Source organism: Podarcis pityusensis, assembly GCF_964106645.2.
Source record: "Podarcis pityusensis genome assembly, chromosome: 11".
Lineage (NCBI taxonomy): Eukaryota > Metazoa > Chordata > Lepidosauria > Squamata > Lacertidae > Podarcis > Podarcis pityusensis.
Genome location: NC_138036.1, coordinates 29121342 through 29142707, shown reverse-complemented (window position 1 = coordinate 29142707; position 21366 = coordinate 29121342). Strand labels below are relative to the sequence as shown.

The window sequence follows — 21366 nt, the reverse complement described above, 5'->3', positions numbered from 1 at the left end:
TATTCAGTTGAAAATAAGGACTTTGATTACGTGTATGGGGGGGGGGGAATCCAAATGAGGAATGAAATGGTGGTGAGTAGACAACTTTCTCAAAAAGGAACAAAACTTGTAGCCTGTCATTTGCAGAAATATCCAGCTCACATGCCGTTTGCTGTTAAGGAACTGTACCAACTGTAGCCATCTTATAACGTTATCTTTACTTATTTTTTTTTCTATACTGCCCTTTGATACAAGAAAAATTTCAATCTATTGCATTAGTGCAATAAAACAAATGTTAGTTTACATTTCCAAAATATAAAGCGTTGCAATGTTCTACAAACCTTCATTTCACCTTCTTCAACCACCAGCTGCCAATTAGCATCTCCCCCTACATCCTGTAATGAATAGGTCATGTGGTTCTGCACCATTTCTTCCACCTTCCAAAAAATAAGAAGAAAAAGAAAAAGCACATTTATGAAAAAATATCAGTCACTGTGTGGATTTGTGGGGGGTCTCAATGAGGCATCAATAGCTGAACGTCTGAAAGAGATGGATTTGGACCAAGGAATTTCTGAAAGCAAGCAAGCACAAGCCACAAAGGATTCAGACAAAGGTGGATCTCCTTCCAAAAACAAGATATTAAGATTTATTTATATCTCACTGTTTCACCTAATGATCTTAGAGTGGGTTACACTTGGGTAAGATACAATGCAGTAACAGAACAGAAGCAAGCAATACAAATGTAAATTTTAAAAAAATCATTACCAGCTATCTCCCTTAATCTGAAATGTATAAAATCACCACTGTTAAGAAAAGGCACATTAACCACCTCCCAGTGTCTATACCTGTCTAATCTCAGGGGGGAGGGGATTCCAGAACTGGGGCGTCACTACTGAGAAGGCCCTGCTACAGATACCTGCCAACCAGACCTCCACCAGTGATGGGGCTTCTAATAAGGCTTCCCTGACAGATTTGAATAAACAGGCTGGCTAGTATTGGGATGGACACTCTTTCAGGTAGTTGGGGCCCAAGGCATCCAGGTTTTTATATATCAAAGTCAACACCTTAAACTGGGTTCACTGAGATAAAGGCATCAAATGCAGATGCTTTAGAATTGTTGCTCACAGGCCACATCGACACCTGTGCAGCTGCAGTCCCTGGAGCATCTTGGACAGCCCCAGACAGAGCACAGTGAATTTCTATCTCATACTTCTTGTTTTCTCTTTTAGAGTGCTCTGTTTCATACATAAAGCTAACTCGTCCCCCAGATTTATGAAACTAGATTCTGTAAGCCAACAACAAACAATTGTTTCAGATTCTAGTCAGCTGGCAGTAAATAAGCTAAGCCACTGGGTCTGGATGATCAAACAAAGCATTATGTGCCAACCAAGCCAGTCAGTAGTAATGACTCCTAGCCAGGGAGGTTCTCAGCCAGCCCAGTTTGTGTGCGGTGCGTGCCCAACTTCCGGCACAACAATGAAAACTCAATTTTGAAGCCCCTATAAATTATGCAGGTTGAACAAATATGAATTATGCAAGTTGAATTCTTTTTTCATGCAGAATTTGTTCACAATGTTTACTATTTTTTTTTAATTTTTATTTTTGCTGGGCAAGAAGTCGTGCAGAATACTGAATCCCTTTCTACAAATACCACCACTCCTGTTTGTGAGATCCTTTGCAGGCATCTTCCACATGATTTCAAATATATCCTTGTAGCTGTAAGGGTTAAACATTTTTTAAAAACAATCAGCCAAGATTCCTGTGAATTATGTGCCTTTTCTGGGCTCATCCAGAATCACAAAAAAGGACACAGCATTGTCCATATCAGCATTCAAAACTCTTTAGCACCCTGGTCAGTAAACCATATATTCTACTAGTTAACCATCACATATCTTTAGCCTGATTGGGGAAGATGCAGTTTGCTTCGTCAGTCAGAAGTAAAATAAATAAATAATGGAAGGGGGCCACCCACTTCCTAGATATCTTTTCACTCCTGCCTTTGTCACCAGACAGAGAAGTATCACAACCAGTGACTGCATGTTGACTGTAATAAATTTATGCTGGGCTGTATATTACTTGTCTATATAGTGACAGCTATATAGTGACAACCAAACTTCCATGATACTCTTTCTGGAATGTCAATCTAGTCTTGAAAGCAGACACTAGTCTACTTCTAAATTTTATCCTTTGCTGCATAGCACCTAGAAATTTAGAGGTCACATTCACCAGTTATGTCAAGTGTGACAGCAATAATTCTAGAGACACAGTAAGTAAAAAACAATGGTAGCTGTGCCTATTGAAACAGCCATCAAATTCCAACAATTTATTATTATGTGCAACAGACCAAGCAGAATGACTTTCCCTTACCTCTGCACACTTCAAATGTCCCTCTCAAACTAGTGCATGTTCGTGTGAAGACCGCTTTGAGATATTTTCAATATATTAAGCAGTATAAAATTTAAATAATCTAATCTAATCTAATCTAATCACTATCTAGCTTACACATTGCATTAACATCTAGAAACTGAAGTTGACAAACAAAATAAAGCAGCCAACTCCCAAAATGACAAAGTCTGAAAACAAGGGTTCACAGAGCGAGGTATGTGCATTTTTTCAGTCCAATTTAACAGTATGCAAGCAATGTGATCCTCCATTCACACACGTAACAGAGATTCTGGATCAGTGTTTCTCAAACACTAGTTTGGGCTACTTTGTGGTGGGCTTCAGTGTGTAGTGCCTCTGGCTGTATAAGCGGAAGTACAATGGATAGCACCGTTTTAGTCTACACAGAACACCCAAAATACTTTCCATAAGCATTGGTCTAAGAAGGTACATCATCAACAGTTAACAGAGATTTGGTTTGGTTTCCCATATGGCTTGGTTTCTAATATGGAACATGTGGTGCATAATTCTCAATTGAATTCTAACTACAAACCAACTACTATCTAAAAAGAACAGTGAAAAATCTTCAGACTTTTACTAGAACCACTACATAGAATTTAATAAACATTTTACAGCCGTATTCCTTTCTAACTGATGGGAGAAGTCTTCTGCAATTTGGAGCACCTAAAGAAAACTCATTTGCAAAGAAAAAAGCAAGGTTGGACAAGACAGAGGAAGTCAGTATGTTTGAGCCTGCTACAAATATAGTTTGTGTTGATATCCCATTCTAAAGTCAACTGACCACTAGTATATCTCCAAAGTGAGGTACTACTTAAGAGATTGAAAATATTCAGTATTGTGCTGTTTCCAAACAAGGGAGAAGATACTAACTGCAGACCTCCCATGGTAAATTTCATTAGGACAGTTTAGGCTTAAGTTTAACTAAATTTACAAATTTAACAATTAGGATTTTCTGAGCACAGATGCTTGGGAAAAGTGGTGCTGCTTAACTTAGAAGTACTGAATTGTTGCAAATGGAGAATTTAAATACATTTGGGAACATCTTTGGTTTATATACAACAGCAGCTATTTTGAAACCAAATTCCTCTGCATCCTACACAGACCAGGTGTCCTGCTGCTTTTATGGTAAGTTATTCATATCCAGAAAGCAGGATATGAAAAAGCTAACATGTTTAATTTATCTTCCATAAATTAATGCTGCTTCTTTTTCCAGAAGAGGACCTTGGCATGGAGTGCTAAGTGTAGAAACAATGAAACGATAAAAAGTTTTGGAATATGCACTTCCTTTTTATGGGTTCATTTGCAACTTGTTTAAAACAAGTACAAATGGGCAATATAACAGGGGAAACAGAGGCAATAAAGAAGATGAAATACAGCATAAAGATATGTAAAGCCACTCTGTGTAATCATACAGTACCTGGGAGCTGAATCTGTGAACATCATCAGAGGCACTGACTAGATCAATGGAAGACATGGAGGAAGAGCGACTATAGGGCTAACAGGGACAGACAAAGAAAAAACCAAGTAATCAGAACAAAAGCACAACAGAGCATTCAGTACCAACTTCCAAGCACAGGATAATGAAGAAAAGGAAGAACAAAAGCATCGTAAGCAGGGAGTACAGCAGCAAATGCTGACTTCATGCACCTATTATGTATTATGCTCCCAACACTGCCCTGTACATAATTCTCTCTCCCTGATGCTAAATGAGGATGGTTAGATTTGATGCAAAATAAATTTTCACTGGCTCAAAATGCACCATCATCAACAGCGTGCAAAATAAGGGCTTGTGGAAATCTGAAAAAAGAAACTTTCTCCCCAAGTTGTGAATTTTTAAAGCATAATTTCCAAGCACAAAAGTTTAACAGAAGAAGTGTTTCAAGGTCAAGCCAGCTTCCTTCCCCAAAGTTAAAAGCAATTTCAAGGACCTATTAGGAAGAGCAATGGATTACATCACAAGCAATTCATTCTAGTTACACTGGAATACAACAAAATGATTTCCCATCAAGGAGAGCCTAGGAAACATCTTACCTTTGGGACAAATCTGTGAGTCCCCACACCAGAAAATGCATCACCAGGTGGCAATGATGATGGCCAGTGTAATCTGACCTTTTCACTCTGGGACTAAAATAACAAGGTATAATTATTAGTTTGTAATTTTGGAGATATCGTGAACAATTACCACAGAAATGCTAAAAATTATTATCTATCTATGGCAGGCACAACATGGCACTCCAGCCCGTAAGTTAAGAATGCAAAGCCTTAAAGATAATGGCCGTGCTGCAAACAGACAGCAATTGTCTCTTGTCTGTAATATTAACAAAACAGAAAAGTTACAATGCAGGGAGCTTAGTAAACTGACCTAAGTTCACTCTGCTCATAATAAAAGTACTGCAGCACATTCACATGTATAGACAGCAGAATACTACTATGAATATTTGCTCTGAACACATATTTTTACATAATAAAGTGAGGTTCTAAAATAAATGAACTGAAATGTTATATTGGCTGCATGAACCCACAGACAAGGTTATACTTCTGACAAGAGCGTAATATGTGATCTTAAAGGGGCTTAATTAAACTCCACTGTGGCATACATGCTCTTCACTTAATTAGAGAAACATCCATTACCTGTTCTTCGATTTTGTCTTGCCTATCAAGAGCAGCTTCTACAGCATCAAAGAATTCTTCTTCATTAATCAGACTGTTGGGACCTTCCTATAACAAACACGAGTAACGATAGCAGGTACAAAATGACATTTTTTAATAAACCAAATGCACTCCAAGTTCTTCATTAGGGAAAAAGTATTTCATTAAAAATGCTCATGTAAAAAGCTGTTTAGACAGTTCAAAACAAAAATAAAACAATTGCGTCAACTTTCTACAGATCTGTTTAAATATTAAGCATAAAAGGTAATGATATATAGTATAGACCTTTTACATATTTATAATAAGGTGGCGAGAACATGGGATTCTATTACTGTCTTCCCATGTTAAGGTAGTAGTTCAAGCTGCTTGTTAAGCAAGAGAACTACCATACAGGGATCACAAGACTAGATCTAGGTGAGCACTGGCAACCACAATTTTAAGAGGACACAGACCTAAGAGTAAAGGACAAGGAACAGTAAACATCAAGGATACTGGAAGGGAGAAAATGCCACTAAGCAAGCAAATATCAAATGCAAACTGGTGGTGATGTGTTAGAAATTCTGAAGGCCAGAACTTCTGTTTCTCGGCTGGCATTATTTGATATCAATTCACGCTGTGCATCTTGTATAGTCAAGTGTCACAGAAGTTAATGCTAAAATCTCCACTACTGAAATAAATGGTTCTTAAAGAGCTCAGCCTTGACTGGATGGCACCAGGGGTGCTTTGAGGGGCCATATCTCATTTCTGAGCAATGTCCTCCTACTCCCACAAAGGTTTGGAGTGCCTGTATCTGCTGCAGTCTCTGCTACCATCTTTATTCACATAACTGCTGGGGAATAAAGCTCATAAGCAGCATGAAACAGTTGGGCTAGTTTTGCATCTCTTACTCCTCATGCATTTTAATACAATATATGTCTGGCACTACCCACACTCTGGAGTTTGACACACACATTCCCCAGTCCTCTTTCTTACACAGCATGAGGAACTGAAGGAGTTGCAGTACCAAGAGCAAATCTGAATAATGCTTAAGCACATACATGGAAAGTTGGGCTGTTCATAAAAGTACATGTCCTAAGTAATGAGAACAGAATCCTGATTTAAGATGAACAATCCTAAGCTCTCTTACTATTCTAGCTAAGGGTTTATATGCAAGATTTTAGTTGTAAAAACCTTCACACTATAACAAACGTTCTTCAAACTCTCTGGAGTCGACTTCTTAGTCGTATTTGTTATCACCACATGACTGGGAAGTACTTGGTTCATCTGCATAGTATAAATGAATAATTACAATGCTTTTAACCGCCACCACTTCTTTCAAACAAGCTTTATAGTATATACATGTCTGATAAAATGGACAGGTGGGGTCTTTTGCATTCCACATTCTTTGAAACTGGGTCCATAATCTGGAAAAGCTACAAATGTTTCAGTCTCCTTATATTTAATGAGACTTAGAATGAGAAATAGAACAATGGATTGCATTGGGGATACGCCCTTACGATTATTCACCGATTAAAAAGTAAGGGAAAGGTTTTAGCAAGAAGTGTATTTAAGCTACTGTGCTTTCAAATCTACTAAGTCACAACCCTTTCTTGATGCGCAGGAAGTCTGCACTGAAACCTTGCTTCCAGGTATTCATGGTCCAGGGTAAATATTGAAAAAAGATAAATATTTGAACTTCATTGCCTGGTATTCTAAGATTTCCCTCAGGACTACCTTATGCTTATGACCTAGGGACAGAGCTACCGTGTATCACCAGTTCCTACCTCATAATCTGGCCCACCGAAATGAGACTTTTTTTTAAGTTCTGTCATAGCATTTTTGTAGGCTTCTTCTATTCTCCTCCTTTTTTCAATTTCCTGTAAGAATACACACAAGGGCAAAAGTTTATTTCTAATCTCATATTGGAACAAGAATTGAACACTGTGATAGCATCTTCATAAATTGCTATATTGCATCACAAGATGCAGAGGCATAACAAACTGTTGGGTTATTGCAAATGGTAAGAGGAATAGGCAACAAAAAAAGTTCTCAAGATGAAAGCTATTGGAGCAACTGGAATTTTAGCCTTTAACTAAAATACCATATAGCAATTGAAAACAAAACAGATTTTGAGAGGTTACGTTCACCTTGATCAACTTCCGCCCGGAAACCTATGTCTCCACTGTGAAGGATGTGTGGATCCAGAATTGGCCTCCGCAGTCACTTACGGACTCATTGTTAATAACTGCATTTATGGAAGACAATCTAACTCGGCTACGAGTGATCGCCAAAGAAGAAGACTTTCACCCCAGGACACAGAGTTAAAACATACTGCAGAGTTATGTAGCACTACTCACAAACAAGCAATATGGCTAACCACAGGGCATGAGGAAAATTAGCACAAATATGTTTATATATTTTTTTAAGAAGCTTAATCCTGTTTAAAGCTTCTTAAACACCAAATTGTAAGAAGCACACTTCAAACATACAACACTAACAGACTGCAATCAGGTCTGCGGATGGAGAACCAACAAGCAACATGTGATATTTGCTAAATAACATGGCTACAATAGATGGAAGTGCTGGCATTTTAAACCATTTTGTCGAAAACAACCTTAAGGTACATAACTGCATGTAAACACAAGTTACCACCCTTAATTTACCTGAAGCCAAAACCACGCCATTTAACCCTTCAAAAGGCAGTGAAATCTTACCTTATCCAATCTTTTCTGCCAGCTTTCTTCACGTTTTACCATTAGCTCAATACAATGTGAAAGCGTAGCTAGGATTCCAGCAGTCGTTGCCTTGAAAGTTATAGCTTCCCCTTTAAAGTCAATGCCATTTATTCCTTTGGGCGTTACATGTGGAAACACTAAAACAAACAGATTAGAGATTTATCAGTACAAACCGTGCTTTGCTCAAATGCATGTTACCTCATAAAGCATTTACTGCATGCTTGGCTTGTGTGCAGTTTAAACCATTAGAGTTCACCTATTTGGAAAGCATAGAGGAAACTCAACAGGAGAAATGTCCTTCTTCAGCTACATCTTTAGTGTACTGTATTCTCTCAGTTCTTCTGTGCCGTATAGCAGCATTGAAAGGAAAAAAAGCCATGTGGGTGGCAGAAGTGGTAATACTCTTGTAACAATACCACCAATTTGACAGCTTGATTAAAACAGAACTACCTTAAAGCCTAGCAGATGTAGCATTTAAAAACCAATAATTAACGTGCACTAGAATCTTGTCGTGAACTGTGAAAAATGCCCTCAGAAAAAGTGTTCAGGTTTCTAAAGATGTCCTCTGAAGTGGAAGGACACTTTCTGAATATACCTCAACAAATGAATTCTCCTTAGTTACAGTGATTTCGAATACCGCATCAGCCATCTGTTGCTAAGCTTGTTTAAATAAAAAAAAGTGATCTATTTAAAAGTATATGAGAGAGAATGTTATAAAAATACATCAACATATATTAACTGTGGCAAAACATATTGTTCAAATCATGCGTTGACACACTAAGACTGGAGCTGGCTGCATTTAGGAATGGCATGGTCCAATATATGGCATACTCAGAGCATCGACCACATCCAAATCAGATGTACAATCTAAATCAGTAATCTAATTGGTAACTGAAACTAGCCCCTTTCAGGGCTGGAGTTCAGTATTTAAAAGTTGCTCCAAAGGCTTCACATACATTTGCAGCGAGTACCAGAGCTACTTGGTTGTTGCCATGTATCAGAAACAGTGGGGAGGTGGGGAGTGGAGGCGGAAAGATAAGGTCACCTAGCAAGTTTATAGCTGAGACAAGGTCTGAAGCAGAGATTTTTCCAGCCCATGCTGTAAGAGCTATCATAGGGTGAACTGCTAATGGCAGCTTCTGAAATTTAGTGGATAGACCTTGGGTCAAAAGAATCTGCTCCGATAAAAGCTGACACATTCAGCCTTCCCCCTGCCCAGGGATCAAGGTAACATTCCAGACTTGCCATTACTTGACAAAGAGAAGTGGTGGCATTGACAATTTCAGCTCAGTATGTTCCATTCAAGGAATGCACATGAAACAGCCAAAATGTCCACTCACCTACTGTCGCTTTTGGAGTCATCTTAAGGGATCAAAACCATTTTAAAAATGAAAAGAGATACAAAAAAAAGCATAATCTTTCAGAGGATGCGGCTTCAAATCCTCTTGCAGCTTATATTTTTTCAGACACATTACTGAAAGCTTTTGCTTTATACAAGAGGCTTAAATCAATATTAACAAACAGAAAATAATAATAATAATAAATAAGCTACAGAAAGTGCCACACAGGAAGAATCAAGACGACTATGCACAGAATAGCCGTGTCTTCATAATCACTCAATCTTCCAAAGCTAAAATGAAGGATAGCAGTTCACAAACCTCATCATTCCAACTCTCCCTCCCCCATTAGTCAAGTACACTTCTACAGCTCTGGATATTTTTTAAAAAATGGAAAAGAGATTAAAAATTAGTCATTACTCTGTTTTTTATTTATCTATTTAATTATTTGTACACAGAAGTAGTATTAGTTTTTTCTGTGACCATATGCTAGTAAAATTTGTCCTGGGTCACAAGATCCCTTTGTGCCCACATACAGAACGGGTTTCCTGCCCTTTGGTATATCTGCTGTTTAGCTGTGATTCCTGTATTGCAGGGGGTTGGACTAGATGACCCTCTGGTCCCCTTCCAACTCTACAGTTCTGGGATTCTATGTGAAATTGCATCTGAAAAACCACTGAACAGGGAAGCCATGGCAAAGTGGCAGCTCCATGGTAACATTCTGCATCAAAGTCTTCATATGAAGATCCATGAAGGGCAGGCATAAGCAAACTTGGCCCTCCAGATGTTTTGGGACTACAACTCCAATCATCCCTAGCTAACAGGACCAGCGGTCAGGGATGATGGGAGTTGTAGTCCCAAAACACCTGGAGGGCCGAGTTTGCCTATACCTGATGAAGAGGGACCCCAGAGAAATTGCTCTTCAGGTATAAATTTAGAAAACCTGTTTTCAGCCTGGCTCCAGTGAAAACCTGCAGCCCAACACCTGGTTGGCCACCAATCCCATAATCACAGACTACTGGCATGCTGGCTTGGTCTGATGGGAGTTGAAGCCTATCAGCATCTGAAGGGCCACATTTCCCTCATCTGTACAATTCCGTGAGCAGCCTAGCTCTTGCCCCTCTTTTAGAACAGAACACAGTAGCTCAGTTGGTTAGAGCATAGTGCTGATACTGCCAAAGCTGCAGGTTTGATTCCCGCATGGGACAACTGCATGTTTCTGCATTGCAGGGGGGTTGGATCCTCAGGGTCCCTTCCAACCCTACAATTATAGGATTCTATACATGTTTGCATAAATTCTCAACACATCATCTTGTGGTGGAAGTAGTAAGATAAAGGTTTTTACATCTTTTCAAGCAAGGAAACACAACCAAGTACAAGATCAGTAGTCAGAAAGAAAGCAAACTAACCCCCTCCCCCGAACACGTGTCTAAGTAGTTTAAAATACCTGTCATATTTCATGACAAGATGTACGTGTAGTTTACAATGCTAATGAAAAGAAAAAAGGAGAGTTCAAAGTGACAGCTGAAGATGCCCACCTAAACATAATTGTGCACAATCAACTGGGATGAGGCAACTTTTATTTAAATCTGATCACATGGGAATTAGTCACTATCTATTTTCAAATTAAAGAGATACAGCCAATGGGGAGGTATTTCAAGTTAGAAATAAAACTTTGTGATTGTTAACTAGTTTTATAGAGAAGATCCTTCCCCCACAGTTCTACAGAAGGCTAACCTAGGAGATGCAACTGAAGGTTGGTTAAACTACAAATCAGTACATATAATTTATTAGTGGAACACATAATTTATTACCAGAGCACATTTATTGAAACTCTGAAGAATTTTTGAACTCTGTAGCTGCAATATACGCCAACTTACCTGGGTGTAAGTGCCAGTGAACATACTAAGATTTACTTCTAAGAAGACATGCATAGGGTTCCATTGTAAGTCTCTAAAGAACAGTTATTTTGTGGCTAATTTGCTTCAGGATCACTGTTCTTATATCTTTAGAACATTTTGACAACCATACATTTAAGCGTACTCACATTTTTCCTTACTTCCATTACTATTGTGCAAAAAATCCCCATCAGAGCGTGTTGTAGGGAAATCATCTTCATCATCTTCTACCACTACAACAAAGAGAAGCATTGATTACCACTGGGCCTTGGAGGAAATTGAAAGAGCAGTAGAAAAATAATTTGCCAGTGCAGTCGTATCTGGAGAGTCAACGAGACATACTCTACTACTACTACTCTTATGTGTGTGTAATTTCAGTGTATAATTTCAGTGTACACTGCAACATGGTCATAAATTATTATTTTTTTATCATGTACAAGCAACAGGAAGTTAAGGCTAGCAGGGATCCAAATGCTGGGGATACTGGTGGTTCAGCCACACTGAGGGCTATTCTGACACATCTGTTCAGCAAAACAATTGAGGTGATATTTCATCATGTGCTCTGTGACATCACTCAAAGTAACTTTGCAGCTTTGGATTCTTGACGGAAACAAAAGAACCCTTGGCTACCCCCACCGCTACATTTCTATTAAGTTTTGCTGTGAAATATGAAAACACAGAGTGAACATGTGGCCAGGTACAGCAAAATGTGCATCAAAGCTAGTAGTGACATTTCCTTCCAACCTGAGACATTTTAGCACTGCTTTCACTAAGGCTGCATCTAATCCACACTTACTGACAGCCCTGTTTAGGGAAGCTTTTCATGTTTAACAGACTATTGTATTTTAATATTTTGTTGGAAGCTGCCCAGAGTGGCTGGGGGAACCCAGCCAGATGGGTGAGGTATAAATAATAAATTATTATTATTACTATTACTATTATTATTATTATTATTATTATTACTACTACTGCTACTACTTTGGAGCAAGCCCGCCCGACAAAGGGTATCACTTCAGAGCAGCAATGCACAAGTTTCTGTTTTCGTGATTATGACTCTATTAGCATTTTACTGCAGGGTTACTTCTGAATGTAACCCTATTGTGATGGAATGTGAATAGTCACAGGGAACTTGTATTACATCAGTGTAGGAAGGCCTTACATCCTGCACCAGTAACCCAAGTCCATTGTGTATGTGCACTCAGCATAAATGCCAATCTACAAATGACTCTGCGGTAAGCCTATGCATCCCATGTATGACTGGTAAAGTGAAAGAGCAATTATGAAAAACACACATATCAACAGCATTAGTGGGAAGAGGAAGAGAAGATGGGGATCTGAAGAGAGCAGAATAAAGTGTATGGGAAGCAAGTATACAATTACCTTTAATGAAGGAGGTTGGGCAATGCTGTGCTAGACAGCTGAAAGACTTGTCAATTTTTTTAAACAAAAGTTACAAATATGACAGTTTGTAACACTTGTTACTTTCCTATCAGACCCTAGAATGTGATGCCTTTTGTTTAAATAACTAACTTAAGCTGAATACCTTTATCTCTCTGAAGTTCATCCTTGGAGACAGCGTCAGCACAGGCATCAAAGTATTTCTGTAGCGTATCAACCTGTCTACACAATATGTCTCTGAAGGTTTCCATTTCAGCAAGCTTCTCACGCAAACTGTGGCCCTTCTGAAAACCCAGAAGTTAAAACCATTCAGCTGTTATTTATTTTTATTTACTGTATTACTTTCTATATCAACTTTTATTTCAAAAGAAATACCAAGGCAGTTAACAAGGCAATAATGTAACGAAAAAAATCAATAAAAAGTTAAGTAGACAAAACAGCAAAAAATACATCATTATGAGGTTATCACAGGATGCATGCAACTTGGGGTATGGATGAGGAATCATTTGTAAGACCTTTACGTTCTTTGTCACTAACCTTGAATGAGGAGGTCGATGTTGCCGAATACCCACTCGCTCCAGACACAAGGGATACCATAGAGCCATGGCGCCGTAAGCTCGTCTCTGATCCATAGCCAGATTCAGTCTGAAGAAAGAGGAACACATACATTAATTATGAAATGTAAAGAGGCAAATCCCCATTAAAGAGATTTTTCAAAAATGATATTCTTTAAACAGGATAGTGCTTAGAGAAATGCAGCCAAGTTAATATATACTACTTCAACTTTAAGCATGAAAGACTCGATTTGGTGTAGTAGAAAAAGGAGAGCCGAAGAGGACAGATGAGTGGAGGCGATGCAGTATATGTATCAATATATGGCATGATGTGCCAAGACCTCGTGTAAATTCAACACAAGAGTAAGCGTATTTCATTGGAGCAGCCTATTAATAAGTCTTCTGTTCCCTACCTGAATCTTGTGGTTCCCCAGGATTTTAACTAGTCACTGTCATGAAGAGTTTGCCAGAAGTCAAGAGTATGCATACATGTATTAACCCTCCCTGACCTTCCAAAACAGTAAAATACTCAATACACAAATAGTAAAATACATTTTAAAGAAACAAGAGTTCACAGATAAAAATGCCTACCACAGATGAAGTTTAGCAGGGAAGAACCTGCCAGAATGAAAATGTCTTTGTCAGCATGAGAGACAGCCAGAGAAGGGATTATTTGCTTTACAAAGACAGGGCAGAGTATCGCCACAGTATTGCTACAGTCACTGAGAAGGCCTTAACTCTTGTGGACATCAATCATGCTCCCACGCTTGACTTTGATTTGTGTCCAGAAGCAAATTAGAAGTTAATGCAGACACTGTAGGACAAGAGTAACATGATCCCATGGGTGTGTGCCCAATAACATCCTTGCTGCTGCATTATGAATCAAATGCACCTTCCCCAAACTTTTCAGCAATAACCCAGTGCAGAGTGCACTGCAGTAATTCATTCTTGATGTGCAACTGAGGTGTGTGTCATTGGAGTCAGGTTTTGCTAATTGTACTTAAGACTTACAATATGTGCACTCCTTGTACAATTTTATCTGCTACAACAACCAAGGACAAGAGAGTAACGTGCAGTGTCAACATCTGCATATTTTGAGACTATTAATGACAATTACAAAAACAATTATTTTTAGTTACCACGGTGGGGTAGGGGGAAGATAAAGCTAAATATGGGGGGAATTGCAGTGGGGCTTCAGAAAAGGAAGGAATATTATTAGTGCATAGAGATATATGTGTAGCAGTTAGTGGCACATGCAAAAAGCATAAGAAGAAAAAGCAAGCATCATGCAAAGCCCCACCATTCTATGACTGCAGCATCTAAGGCGGAGCAGTTCAATGCCGAACTTTTTATGTCTTGCAGAGCAGATCATTAGTAATTCACTGTAGGAATAACTCCGTTATAATCAAGATGAAAAATGTTGATAAAAGCGTCTTCCACCCTAAGTATGAATAATCCACGTTGCTAAAACAGAGGCAGCCAAAGTCTACTCAACAGAAAAGCTGACAGTCACTACCTTGAAATTAAAGGAATTGCTCATTCTTATTGTAGCAATCAATGCACAATATTAAACCCTAATGCCAATTACCATGCTGAACATCCAGAAGCCATTTTGTCAAATATCCATGCATGGGTGTAGCCTCAAAGCTATACTCAGAACTAACAAAGCACACTGCAACATCTTCACCAGCTTTTTGCATCTCTGAATAGACTCCATTATTCCTTTCAGAAAGCTCTTTCATAGGTTGACAGTCGAGGAGGGGAAAGCCACATGATCCTAAAGCCTTGTGTAATATTCTGTTGGTGCAGGCAGTAGCAGCAAAGCACACCATCAGTGAAACAGCATCCAGCAACACAATAGCTTAAGTATTCAATCACATCAGACCTTCACTGCTGACTCAATCGTCCGATAGGGATTTCCTTAAGTGGGTCAGTAATGCTTCAGAGAGAAAAAGCACAGACTCATAGGAAGCATCACTGGTCCCACGCCCTGATTTCCCATATTTAGATAAATTTCCTTTAACCCCTCATGAAGCTTAATGTATTCACCCACTGACTTTTTTTTAGCCTGGCCTACATATTGCATAACAGCTACACACAAATAGCTATTCTTCTCCAATTAGAAAGCCACACCTAGGAATTGGGAAGTAGCAGGATAAAACACTACAGATGCTTGACACTAATTCTATGCAACACTCTTTACATGTGAAATACCACTTTGCTTGACCTGTACTTTATTAATCAAGTTATAAAAGGAGATAGAAAGTTAAGCAGCATCAAACTGAAATAATATATTGAAGTAGGTAAGAGGAAGATTTATGTGAATGAAAACAGAATAAAAACAGGAAGGCATAGGAAAATAAGACTGGTGAAAGCTGTTATGCAATGAAGATTCTCACAGAATGCACACACATATCATCAAAGACACTGCTGAATGATTTAAAGGAGAGGTGCAAGTTCACCAATAGTAGTATTTCATACACCTAGAATCTGATGGAACTCAGAACAAGAGGGTGAAGAGGAATTGGGCAGAAAGTCAGACAACATAAAGGGGTAGTTCATTAGGAAGAACTGTTCTGCCCCAAATGACAGAGACAGGAATTGAACAGAGGACATCCTTTGGCACTGCTCAAGGAGGGTGTCTTGGCTGAGAAGGGACTGATGGCACTGAAGAGCAGCCATACTCCTTAGAACAAATCCACAAACAGATCTCAATGGGATGTTGAGGAGACACATATGGATGAGGAAGCGGGAAACTGTTCAAAGAATTGTAAAGAAAAAGCTCTTTTCATAACCACAAAAACTGGGCACTTGCTTTCTCAAAAGAGGCATGGGAAATACTTTGAAATAAACTTTGAAATACTTTGAAATAAACGTATTTTGTTGTTCACATATGACCATGTTGAGATAGAGTTTTGACATATGGCTGGTACAATCATCAAATACCAAAGCTGCAGGAATACTTTATGAGACCAGATTAGAAACAGTTTCTTAAGCAAACTGGATGGATAGATCAGGAAAATGTATTTAGGTTTAATGATAAGATACTGGCTTCAGGAAAGCAATTCACCTACACATGATCTAACTATGCATATCTACATGTAAGCACACACTCACATGGATCACATGAGACTTCATGTGGCCAGGGAAACCCAGCCAGATGGGCAGAGTATATATAATAAAATTACTGTTATTATTATCTTTCCTCATATTGAAACAGAAAATCATAACTATGCCATTTAGATGAAGTGACTACACCAGACTGCAAACTAAAATCTTGGGAAGAAAATAATGATGAAGAATGACATGTCATGAACAATAGTGGCCACTAGATGGAAGCAATAAAAAGAAGATGAAGACTTTGCTTAAGGTTACTATTGGTCAAAGTCCAACAGTAACCTTTATCATGCTTTTATTATATTCCGGTTACTCTGCATTTACAAATGTTTTCAAAACAGCCTAATTTTAAATGATTAAAGGTTCATACATGTCTGGCTTTAGCTGAAAAAGCCTGTACAGCTTCAGGTTTCTTAATTTAAAATCAAGGTTAGATTTTATTTTTATAGAGAGTTCAGACCTAGCTACTTCAGAGTAAAGCTTGCATACAAGGCAGACCTCAGGGTTCTGGACACATTGTAAAAGATAATGCTTAAACCCCTCCTGCCAATTCTATTGTTCTGAAACACTCTCTATTGAATTTATTGCATCTCTTTATGGAATATAATAAGGGCACCCTCATTATTTGTGTTGTGACAACTGCACCATACAGTTTTTCACCGGGCACAGAATTCTGCATCCTGAATCTCAGCTTGCTCTACATATAAACAAAGCTTGCATAAAAGTTTGCTTTTAAAAATTGCTATGGATCAAATAGTAAGAGGAGCCCTGCTGGATCAAACCAAAAGTCCATCAAGTCCAGCATCCCCTTTCGGACAGTAGCCAGCTGCCTATGGAAAGCCCCAAAGCAGTGGCTGGTGGAAAATGTATTCCAACAACCTTGAAGGCACCAGTTGCCTACCCCAGATTTAGTCTTGAAAGTTGTACTGCCTAGCAAAGTATCAGATCCCAGAGTCAGAAGCAAATGGGCTTCTATACCCTCCGTGGCACTTTGCCCCATACAAGCATAGGTAATAGGAATATAGACAGCTGCTTACACCAAGTGAGACTATTGGGGCCAGATAGACTGGAAATGCTTCTCCAGCATTTCAGACATGGAGCAAAACTGGCACCTTTTGGTTTGCAATCAAAACATGTGCTCTACTACTAAGCTCTGTACTGAAATAGGCATATGAAAATAAGTTTGCTTGCTTACTTGTTTTTTAACAAGAGTTGCATATAGCTCTCTAGCCATACATTTTTAGATATCTCAAAAACTTGAATAGTGTATAAAGAAATAGAACAGACTATCTTTAAGCAGACATAGAACAATCACCTTAAATCAATATATAAATGTGAAAGTAGAAAAGGTATATGTAACTTAAATATAATTATGTATAAATAGATATGTTTTACAGCAGGAAGAAATTTCTACATTGATCAATTTTTCCAGGCTGCATCAGGATTTTATACAGGTACTAAATGGGAATCAATGTTTACCAGTAATTCAATTTTTTCTCTGTCTTCTATCTCTCCAAAGTACGTATTCTTTCAGAATCTCTGCTATATCCCAAATTCTAGCTAGCTATTGCCAAGCTGTGGTGGTGAAGCTCACCTCCATTTCTGAGTTGCTAGAATTCTAGATACACTTGGAAGATTCTGTATTAACTCTAATTGCCATCCACACAACCTAGTAGTATTGTCAAAGGCTCTAAAGGTATAATCTGATTAATCATGAAGGATATCATATATTATATTTCTTCTTGCAGAGCAATCTAATTTCGGGTAGTCACATCAGATAGGTTTGAAATTAGCCCTTTGTGTTTTCTATCTCCATTGTCTACACACATTTTACTTGAAACCTTTTGGGGAATCTTAGCAGAAAAGCAGCCAATAAAATAAAATAAAGTGCTTGATTTTCTAAGTGCTGCTTTGTGGATTTACTTTTTTAAAAAATGATATGAGAGCAAAGTACAGTACACAAAGTCCTGAATACAGTATTTCTAGAAAGTTATCTGCCTCAACTCAAAGTCCAAGGAGAGGCAAAGATAGTATCTTACTGGACTGACTCCTTCAACATAGCTAAGATTTCAGCCCATGTTACAAGGCTCAGTTGCAAAAATACATTTATTTCAACATCAGTTAGGAATTTCTCTACTGGATCAGTAGAGAAAAGTAGTTCTTCAATCACATAATAAAGGGTTAATGTCGCTTGCCCACTAGTTACCAAACAGTTAGGGCAGAAGTCTTTGGGCTGTAACCTCATGGGATAGTTAAGCTAATACATTCAATTTTTGATTGAATGTATGTGGAGTTTAAAACACCCATTTGAGAGAACAGATACTCATTTGAAAGCCCATGGAACAGAGAAGCAGTTTAGTATGGAGACAGGGATGACCACCTTCTCTGTGTTATGTTGCTTCCTTGTGTTATATTCCCACTTCCAAAGCAACTTTATTTTTACTTTTAAAAGTGCAATCAGATTCTTGCATATGATATGTAGTTTGCCACCTCAGGGAAATGCAGGTGTGCTTGCTGGAGGTGCTCATCTCAGGTGTTTGGGCCCTGGATATCCTGTGCCTTTCCCTGTTTTAAACATAACTGAAAACTTGTTTTAAGCTTTGCTAATAGGATAGTTGGGCACACTGCAAAGTACAGTGCCAAAAAGACTGCAACAACTCACCACCTTAATTTAACTGGAGCCATTTTAGTGCTGTGTGAGCTATTTTGGTAGTGTTTTTTTGGCTCACTACATAAATTCATATATGCTTAGTTTTTTTATATAATGCTTGACCAGTTTTGAGTTTTCTCCTCTGCTGCATTTTCCTGGCCCTGCACCCTGATTTTGTTCAACATTTTATTTTATTAAATTTCATATATTTATTCAAGATTCAACAGTAACAAGAAAAACCACAGTAACTACATCAGTTCATTACAATTGCCCATCTTTAACAATAATTGACAAGTTACAGAACGTCACTTTAACTTACTCAAATGTTCATATTTAACTTTTATCTCTTTAGCTCTTTATTAGCAGATCAAAAGGAAAAGGACCAAAGAAAAAGGGTATGGAGGGGGGAAAAGAAATAGAAGAAAAAGAAAAGGAAAGGGGTAAAAGAGAAAAAAAGAAAAAGAAAAAAAGGGTTAAAGGAAGAGTTTAAAAAGAGAGAAACAAAATAAACACATTTGACTTCTGATTAGACTCATTGTATTATTGTTTCTATTATTTTTTCACACACAGTTCTGGATTGTTGTATTACTTTCTTTGTTTTCATCAGATACCAAAAACACTATGATTTTGTGCAACATTTTAAACATCCAACACCATTAATCATGTTGACTGAGGTTGATGGGAGTTGAAGTCTATCACCTGAAGGGTCACATGCATTTCCCCCCCTTTTCTCCAAGTTCAGTTGCTGAGGCTCTTTTAGATGTTGCTTTGTGAGTTTTTGGCTTTGTTGACTTTATAGCCTTTTGAAAGAATGCATTTAGTGTTTCCATTCTATTGTATATTATTTAACACTGGCTTGCGTGCAAAATATGCATCCTATAAATGTTCTGAATAAAGAAAAGCACATCTGATTTTCAAGGAAAGATGTTTAATGGAAAGTTCACTCCTTCTGTAACTTCATAATACCCTTTGAAAAATCAACAGCTGGTTGCTTATACTGCCACACGAGCACCAGATCCATCATTCAGACCCAAATCAGAATATTAAATGTTTTAACCGTGTGACTTTAATCTAATTAGGAATGTTATCTTTATGCCTAACCACTATACAAGAACACAAAAAACTAAATCATAGTTCAGTTTTAGTTTCAAAAACCTTTGAAAACTAACATCACATCCAGTCATTATCTTCAAGATCAATTCAACAGCACTTTTAGCATTGTATTTTTAACAACCACTACAAGTTCTTCCTACTTTAATCCTTGTAACAATCTATTTTTAAACTTTACCATTAGCATATGATAGCTTGCTCAAAATAGTTTAAATTCTTATTTGCTGGATATAATTGATGTTGCTTATTTTCTGTATTGCCACACATTGATTCCAAGTATCACCAAGCCTTTCATTACTGCTACATTTGTCAAGTGCAAAGTCTTACATAATTGTCATATCACTCATTATACCCATTCTCATATCACAGGTTACAATACTTAAATAGGATTTTCAGTTCTTGAGGACATCAGCATCTGTTTTGCCATAGAAATGTCACTGAAGTGTTTAATCAAAGCCCCTGGAGGCTCATCCATAACCACACACCATTATTAATTGCTAAGGAACAGAAACCATACCTTGTGCTGTTCAATTGCATCTATCCATTGTTGTCTATGATCTGGATCTTGAGCCCGTAGATACCAAACGCTATCATTCACGCTAATATCAAATCTGCACTCATCAAAATCATGGGGCTGTGGAAGGAAAAATGGAAGGTCATTATAACAATAAGAATTATACATAAAGGAGATAACATGTGGCACCTTGTCGTTTGCCATGTTTCGGGGGCACGGACCTCATTGTTTCCCAACCAAGTTCATACCTGCTTAGTTTTGGCAATGCTGCCGCTCCAGATACTCCCAGACCATTCACTGGGCCCAAATCATGTTAAACCTGATTTCACCAGCTTCATTTTCTGTGACAGTCTTAGCAGTCCTTTAACAAGCTACCATATACCAAATTAGACCATCAGTTTATGTACCCCCGTACGGACTACTGTGACATGCAGTGGCTCTCTAAAATCTCAGATAAAGCCTTTTCCATAATTTGCTACTTTAATCTTAAAAAACAACAACACACACCACACAGGTATTTTCATTTATTCATATTTATATCCAGCCTTTATCATAGATACCACAGCAGATGACAATTCACATTAAAAGACCCAATAAAAGTTAATCATTATGTTTCATATCAGTTGCTATATTCAGCCAAACTGAGATAATCATGATTATTAATGTTGCACTGTCAGGATCCAATCAAGAAAAATCAGAATATAGTACCTTTATGAAACAGAAAGATTAATGAAGCAAACTCTGAACATTAATGAAGATCTACAAAATAAGTTAACTGCATGAGTAGAATTACTACTGAGAATGCAGTAAAATTTATTGACACATTTAATATCCTGTATTTTTGACCGAGACACCAATCTCCAAGGCAGCAACAATTCAATAAAAACCAGACTACAATTAAAAACCAGTGCATAGAAACATACAACACCAAACCAATGAAAGCAGCAGAAACCAATTACATTAGATGTTTCCCTTTAAAATGGTATTTCTTGATTATGATGACAACAGATGGACTTCAGCATAGAGCAGATTCATGCAGAACA

The 21366-nt window shown here is 37.9% G+C and overlaps 1 protein-coding gene and 1 long non-coding RNA gene across 4 annotated transcripts in view; one reads left to right on the top strand and one right to left on the bottom strand.

Annotated features, from left to right (window-relative positions):
• The window catches only part of CERT1 (ceramide transporter 1), a 50299-nt gene that overhangs the window by 10448 nt on the left and 18485 nt on the right, over positions 1-21366 (bottom strand). For 2 of the 3 annotated variants that reach the window (XR_013977165.1, XM_080972720.1), the window contains exons 3-12: positions 20327-20443; positions 12916-13023; positions 12524-12662; positions 11130-11213; positions 7725-7882; positions 6795-6887; positions 5014-5100; positions 4414-4506; positions 3800-3877; positions 321-416 (exon numbers count right to left, since the gene is read on the bottom strand). Coding sequence is in view for 2 of the 3 variants with exons in the window: in XM_080972720.1 (XP_080828846.1) it covers positions 321-416; positions 3800-3877; positions 4414-4506; positions 5014-5100; positions 6795-6887; positions 7725-7882; positions 11130-11213; positions 12524-12662; positions 12916-13023; positions 20327-20443 (1053 nt within the window). In the remaining variant the exon portion in view is untranslated. The remainder of the gene's footprint in view (positions 1-320; positions 417-3799; positions 3878-4413; positions 4507-5013; positions 5101-6794; positions 6888-7724; positions 7883-11129; positions 11214-12523; positions 12663-12915; positions 13024-20326; positions 20444-21366) is intronic. The other variant, XM_080972721.1, reaches the window with a different exon arrangement.
• LOC308458470 lies at positions 11220-19241 on the top strand. The gene is made up of 3 exons (XR_013977450.1): positions 11220-12335; positions 17447-17503; positions 19052-19241. It is a non-coding gene; the product is annotated as an uncharacterized lncRNA (long non-coding RNA).